Source organism: Patella vulgata, chromosome 8, assembly GCF_932274485.2.
Source record: "Patella vulgata chromosome 8, xgPatVulg1.2, whole genome shotgun sequence".
Lineage (NCBI taxonomy): Eukaryota > Metazoa > Mollusca > Gastropoda > Patellidae > Patella > Patella vulgata.
Window position 1 is genome coordinate 986232 of NC_065886.2, and position 7960 is coordinate 994191.

Here is a 7960-nt window from a genome sequence, read left to right on the forward strand (position 1 = left end):
GGAGGAGAGAACTGAATCCATTCGGTACTGGATTTGGCGTCATCTTTAATTTACATTTTCTCTCGCTGAAGGTTCCCGGGTGATTTGGCGTTAAACCTTCAAGGTTCAAATCTCGCGAATTATTTGACAGTGCAGTAATATTTACCCTACTTCTACCTGAATCAATAGTGTAATATAAAACCTATTATAACTGTTCTAATTATTCTTTGTGAAATCTCTTCTAAAAAAAGGAAACATCTTGAACAATTATCAAACTTGTTTCTCCTATCAACTGATGATGCTTTGTTGTTCGTGATGTTTAACTAGTTGTATAACCAATTGTCTTATATTTGATTATCTTAGCGCACGCGCAGGGGTCTTTCTAGTGAGATCAAAACCACAACCAGCAAGCCAGGGGTGAACGGACAGCTCAAGCTCGAAGCGTGACGCTCTAGGCCACAAAACAAATCATTATGTAAAGTCACATCGATATTTTCATTTAAATCAAATGATCACCTACACAAACGTGCACCAAAATATGAACTAAGTGAACAAAAAGTAAACCATGCATTACGCCTGTTATAAATATTAACTGTTTCTTATACGTCGTCTGATTTATACGCAGTGGGTACATGTATTTTATTTCAATGTTTATATTTCAACAGATGGACCAGAGCATATCAGATTTACACCAACTAGTTCTAGTATAACAGTGATAGAAAATGAAAGTAGAACTGTAACCTGTTCAGCTGACTGTAATCCACCATGTAATATCAGATGGTATAAAGGAGCTGATACTAGTGGTAATATAATATCATCTACTGAACTTCTCTCACTGAACAACATCCAGAGACAAGATACAGCTTATACATGTCAAACTAAACACAGAATCTTAACAACAACCCCACTCACTAAAACACTACAGATAACAGTTTATTGTAAGTATTACCCTACTCACTATAGATAACAGTGTATTGTACGTATTACCCTACCCACTACAGATAACAGTATATTGTAAGTATTACCCTACTCACTACAGATAACAGTATATTGTAAGTATTACCCTACTCACTACAGATAACAGTTTATTGTAGGTATTACCCTACTCACTATAGATAACAGTTTATTTTAAGTATTACCCTACTCACTATAGATAACAGTCTATTGTAAGTATTACCCTACTCACTATAGATAACAGTTTATTGTAAGTATTACCCTACTCACTATAGATAACAGTGTATTGTAAGTATTACCCTACTGACTATAGATAACAGTTTATTGTAAGTATTACCCTACCCACTACAGATAACAGTATATTGTAAGTATTACCCTACTCACTACAGATAACAGTTTATTGTAGGTATTACCCTACTCACTATAGATAACAGTTTATTTTAAGTATTACCCTACTCACTATAGATAACAGTTTATTGTAAGTATTACCCTACTCACTATAGATAACAGTTTATTGTAAGTATTACCCTACTCACTATAGATAACAGTTTATTGTAAGTATTACCCTACTCACTATAGATAACAGTTTATTGTAATCCATACAGATAACCTATTTCATATATACTCGGCTTTGCTGTTGATGGGTCTCTCATGCTTCCTTATATGACAGCACATGTAAAACACCGGTTCTAATTGAAAATGAGGTCATTTAATGTTGTCCAATTCATTTAATAACAAGCCTACAGTGAGAATGATAAATCATCTTCATAAGTCCAATAATATTCTCTTTAACAGATGGACCAGAGAATATCAGATTTACACCAACCAGTTCTAGTATAACAGTGATAGAAAATGAAAGTAGAAATGTAATCTGTTCAGCTGACTGTAATCCACAGTGCAATATCAACTGGTATACAGGTTCAACTATAATATCATCTACTGAACTTCTCTCACTGAACAACATCCAAAGACAACAAGCTGGTAATTACACCTGCCAGGTTACAAATACACGGATACCTGGGTCACTTCAATCTAAACAACTGATGGTTATAGTACATTGTAAGTTGATAAACTATTTCAGATTTACCAATTTATACCTATGTCATTGTTGTGGCTAATTTAAAACATTATTAAGGATAATTTGTTTCCGAGGACCCGAAACACACAACATATCAAATTATTGTTTCACTTTTTAGGCACCAGAATCCACCCACACACTGTTATATTGATTGATTTATCGGATCTAAACAAGAGTGATCTTAACCAATTTCTTAAACAAAACAATCTTTATACATTTTTAAAAAATCAAATCATAGTAATATACTATTCAAAAAAAGTAGGGGATATTTGATTTTTAAGTGTTATTAAAGTCACCTAATGAAACTGACGAAGAAACAAATGACAAAATGAAATGAAGTTCACATTCATCGATTTATTCCAAATGATCGTTAGACTAAGTAAGGCACAGACTGACCATTATAAGGGTAAAATGATACCCGGGGTCAAACAGCAAAGTTACCACAGCATCACAACCAAGTCAGTAACGGGTAAATCCTCCTCTGTTTGCCAAACAAGCATTGATCCGACGTGGCATACTCCGAATGAGACGTCTAAGGTCATTTTGGTCCAGATTGTCCCATTCCCGTTGCAACGCAGCAGCAAGTTCTTGGACATTGGCAGGACGTTGTTGACGTTGACGTAACCTCTGTCCAAGCATGTCCCAGACATGCTCGATGGGGGAGAGGTCGGGACTCAGTGCTGGCCAAGGTAATGTGGTGATGTTCTGTTGTTGGAGGTAACCTGTAACGATCCTGGCCCTGTGACATCTTGCGTTGTCATCCTGGAAGATGAAACGACGGCCATGACGTCGTGCGAACGGCACAACATGGACTGCCAAGATGTTGTCCCGGTAGTACTGGCCTGTAACACGCCCTGCAACAACATGTAAAGCCGTTCTTCCAGCAACAGTGATGCCTCCCCACACCATAACAGAACCACCCCCAAATCGATCATGTCTGATGACGTTAACGTCTTGGAAGCGCTCGTTTCGACGACGCCACACCCTCCTACGTCTGTCCAAAAAATCAACAGTGAACCTTGACTCATCTGAAAACATCACATTGCTCCAGCGTCGATTATCCCAGTGTTGACGATCCCTACACCAACGACGTCTTGCCTGAATGTGATGATCTCTCAAACAAGGGATCACGCGAGGACGTCGGGCGCGAAGGTGACCCCTATGCAGTCGATTCCGAATCGTCTGGCCACTCACTCTCACACCAGTGTCTGTTTGAAGACGAGCGCTGATCTGATTTGCTGTGATGACACGATTTCTCAAGGCCAAGGTACGGATAAATCGATCCTGGGCTTGAGTTGTCGCCCTTGGTCGACCTGAGCGTGGTCTGTCCTGTACAGATTGTGTATCACGGTATCTGGACCATAGCCTGCTTATGACAGACTGAGAAACATTCATCGTCCGCGCCACAACCGCCTGTGTTGTGCCGATCTGTAGCATGCCAAGGGCACGTAACCTTTCATTTTGGGTAAGCCGACGCATATCAAAATTTGTTTTCTGGTCACTAAAACAATTAAACTGATGTTTCCACCCTGGAATTCAATGCCACAATGACTGTAACATTCAAAGTCAGAGTCGTGCAAATCTTGGGTTGGACCCCCATGATGATCCCAAGCATCACCTGCATTCCATGCGGTAGCTATTGGTGCGTTTGGGCGTCACATGTAACTGGAAATGTTTCTTCTGTTAGGTTCTATAGTGACTTTTTTCGTAGTCATTTGCATATTTTAGTATTATGCCCCCAAAATCAAATATCCCCTACTTTTTTTGAATAGTATACTACACACTGATGGTATGGATGATTTAAGAAAACCGTGTCAATAGTTAGCCAGAAATTATATTGTAGTAAGTCACAGAGAATAACACGTGCATATCGTTAGAATAAAATGTGATTCAGGCAATAAATCTTTATAGTGTTCCTACCTCCCATCTTAATCCCTTTCTTTAATCAATCCATCATGGAATGAAAACTCCTGATTTTCATATTAGGGCTTAGAATGTCTGTACACAATACTTGTCTGAAATCACACCTTAAACGACCGCGGTCTATTGGCATGCTCAACACTTGGTTGTGACCATCTCAATTCCCATACACAATAACCGAAACCAAATGATTGATTTTCTGTTTATAAAACAGATCCACCAACCATCACAAGTTTAACATCAAATGCTACCAACAACATGATTGATGAAGATTCTACCGTAACCTTCACCTGTTCTGTTGACAGTCTTCCATCATCAGTAATATCCTGGTCTAGATCACAACAAAGGGAACAACTCTATTCTGGTAGTCAATATACCATATCTGAAGCTAGTTGTCAACATACAGATAACTATACCTGTACAGCTAGTAATAATATTGGTCAACCTGTATCTAAAACTATTCCACTCTATGTTAGATGTAAGTATAACAAAATGTTTTATGTCATTAAAGAAATCAAAATCTGGATTTTAAACCAGTATAGCGTTGCATTCACTATGTACTATCACCCTAAACAGTTTAACTGTTCTGCCAGAGTTAGAGTTAATTTCACATGGGCAAATATATAATTATCTACATCTGAATTCCAAATCCAATGTTTGTTTGAAAGATGTAATCAATAAAAGTTGTTGTTCATATGACACAGTATGACCACTCCTTTTGGACAGTCCAGCAGATAACTACATAAAAATCAGGTTAATTATTCAAATATACCTACAATTATAAAATTAGCACAAATACTTCTTGAGAAATATTCTTTTTTGAAAAAGCCAAGTACTCAATCCAAGATAGCTGCCAATTTTCAAGATGGTCGACTTTCAGGCAAAGAAATGTAATTTCTTGCGATAAAGTCACATTAAATTATCTTGTTTGAAAGGATGTAATAATGAGTAACAGTTGTTGTACACACTGCATGGTATGGCCACTTCTTTTGGATATATTCCAGTAGCTAACTACATAAAACAAGGTGTCACATGGAAACAGGGTAATCATTCAAATGTGGATACGAGAATCAAAACCGGCACAAATGGTCATTGAGGACTATTCTTTTGGAAAAGCCAATTACTCAATCAAAGATTTCGGGCGACTCTCAGACAAAGAAATATAATTTTTGGGGGGTAAAAGTCGAGTTAAATTTTCCTATTTTATTGATACGTTTAACTCCTACTTAAAAGTTTCATCTATATAAATTGGACAATAATTGATGTCTCTAGCGGGTCTACAAACTTTGCACAATTTACATTTAATTGATGACAATAGTGGGTACAATTTACATTTTGCCACAAACCAAAATATCTTTTTATTATTAACATATATATATATCAAGAGATCGCACGACATTTGTACATATCTCACAATTAATCATACCTAATAGGGGTCATAATCCAAGAAGTTGCTTTTCATGCGCACCAAATCAAAGTTATAGATTGTCTACAAACAAGTGTGAATAAACAAAACCAAGTACGAACAATTCAAACCATTAGACAAAATTCGAAGTCCTAAAAAACGGTATAGGCAAAATAGTGTAATAAGGCAAAATAGTGTAATCAGCATATGGACTGTTCACCGAGTATAAAATACACGACAAACAGTGGTAACATCCAGATTTACAAACATGGGAGACAAGATAATACGTCCACAGGGAAATGTAAGCGTATAAAAATACTCTGAGAGAAAGAAAAGTTGAAAACGGTAGCCATCTTTGAAAATGAAGGCCAATTTGAAAATTCGATTGATTAACAGACCCCTACACAAATTTTAGTACAGGTATCCAGATTTCAAACACTTTCACGCTTAGCTGCTTCGCTATAATTGTAAAAACAATACCCCGTGATTATTTGCATTGTAGGTTATCCGCGAGAAAACATGGCAACCAAGAGAAACATCACCAATAGAATAAATACAGCAATAAATCTACAAGTTGATATAATCGCCTACCCTCGACCAACCTTCACCTGGTACCATACATCTACCAGACAGATAATAAATACAGCTAGAACACAACAACTATCAACTATAAACTATAAATCAACAGTAGAGATAACTCTAAACTCTACTCTATTTGGTGATTATATAGTTTCTGTAGTCAATGGTATTGGTGTTCAGAACTTCACTATTACAGTTATTGATGGGGGTAAAGACAATTAAATATCAGTTATAGTTTTCTAATATATCATTGGTAACTTAACATCAGAATTGGATTATAGAGGTGTCGTGTTCTGACTCATCTGATAAAACATCTTCAGAAGAAATTAACATATCCATTGTAAATAAAGATATGCCATTTTTTTCAACACAAATTTTTCTTTTTGGTTACTTCAGGGCGATTGTGATATCTCGTCTGTTAAGGCCAGCGTCAGAAGTAAAGCATGCACATTTTTTTCTTTAGATCCACCAGTAAATTATCCAGTAGAAAGTAATAACATACCTACCATAGTCGGAAGTATTATTGGTGTATTGATGGTTATTGGTATAGTAGTTGTTATTGGTGTAGTTATATACCGTAGAAAGGGTAAGTTATACAAGTATTATTGGTGTTTTACTGGTTATTGGTTTTACGGTTGTTATTATGATTGTGTTTTGACCGTCCTTCTTTGCGGTCTGTAAGGGCCTTTGTTCGAACAACATTTCGTGTATTCACCAGTGTGTTAATGGCACCGGTTACACTAGATTAGAAACCATCTTCCTCTTTTTAAGGAAAAATATTTAAGAGTATCATGCTGGAATGAACTTAAATAAAACTAAGCCAATACTGTGTTGATACAAATATTATAACGGATAAATATTATGTTACAGCATCAAGAAATAATGATAATACATACGATGGACTTGGAATTACCTCTCTTTCAACTAACCAACCTGTTTATGATGAAATTAATTCCTCTACAACAAGATCTAATGATACAACAGCACGTGCAGATTCCACACCAGCCTATTATAATACAACAAGATCTAATGATACAACAGCACGTGCAGATTCCACACCAGTCTACTATAATACAACGAACTTGAACCACAGCGATATTACCAACCCCCAATACGTCAATTCACCGTCATTGTCATCGACATATGACGGACTGGATGCACGGAGTAAGAAACAACATCCAGACATTTATCAACAACTCAATACGTCATCAACACCATATGAAGGACAGGATGTACAAAACAAAGACAAGCATCAACACTGTGATCAGCTAGCATCTGCTTTGTTTACAAAAGTTAACATTACTGACTCCGAAACAAAAGAGTCCTAAAGGAAGCACCGGCCTATTAACCCCCTTGCTATTTAATCGATTTTTACTTGGAACTAGCTTTATATATATGTTCGTTTATTTGTTACATCTATATTTGCTGTACTGTATTAATGTAATTTTTATAATTAACTATTTACAATATATTCGGCGTCTTGATGTTTTTTAATATTTCTTCATATCTTTCATAAACCTGTAATACCCTACTCTTAATAAAAGTGTATTGAATGTTTTTAAATTTTCATTGTATATAATTTAATTGTTTTATGAATGTGGTGTCCATTGATAACAAGTGTGCCATGCCCATGTGGATATCTGTTTAACGGTTTCATTGGTACTTAAGTGGGGGATCACGCGGCTAAGTGGGTAAGACGCTGGCTCGCTAGCCTGGAGGTCGGGTGTTCGATCCCTGCATTGGCCGAGAAAGTTCATCCAGATTTTCCGGCGTGGTTTCCCCTTGTCAGTGATGCAGGACGGAGGGCCTGACAAGGACAGCTGTCTAGTCGTTCGGGTGGGACGAAAAACCGAGGTCCCGTGTACATATTGGTGGGCACGTAAAAGATTCCTTGGCAGATGGAATTCGATATAAGAGTAGGCCGTAGCGCCGCTGCCCGGGCAAGATTTCCCAGGTTAGGAGCAGAACAGTAGGACGTTAAATCCAATTTCATTTCATTTCATTTCATGGTACTTACGTGACGTTACTTCAATGGTATCGTGGCA

The 7960-nt window shown here is 37.0% G+C and overlaps 1 protein-coding gene across 1 annotated transcript in view; it reads left to right on the forward strand.

Moving 5' to 3' along the window:
- Window positions 1-7361, forward strand: part of LOC126829985 (adhesion G-protein coupled receptor G6) — a 126786-nt gene extending 119425 nt beyond the window's left edge. Inside the window, exons 4-8 of the mRNA XM_056103016.1 lie at window positions 1729-1992; window positions 4146-4409; window positions 5839-6123; window positions 6379-6501; window positions 6786-7361. Coding sequence (XP_055958991.1) covers window positions 1729-1992; window positions 4146-4409; window positions 5839-6123; window positions 6379-6501; window positions 6786-7243 — 1394 coding nt within the window. The 3' untranslated portion in view covers window positions 7244-7361. The remainder of the gene's footprint in view (window positions 1-1728; window positions 1993-4145; window positions 4410-5838; window positions 6124-6378; window positions 6502-6785) is intronic.
- Window positions 7362-7960: the final 599 nt, after the last annotated feature.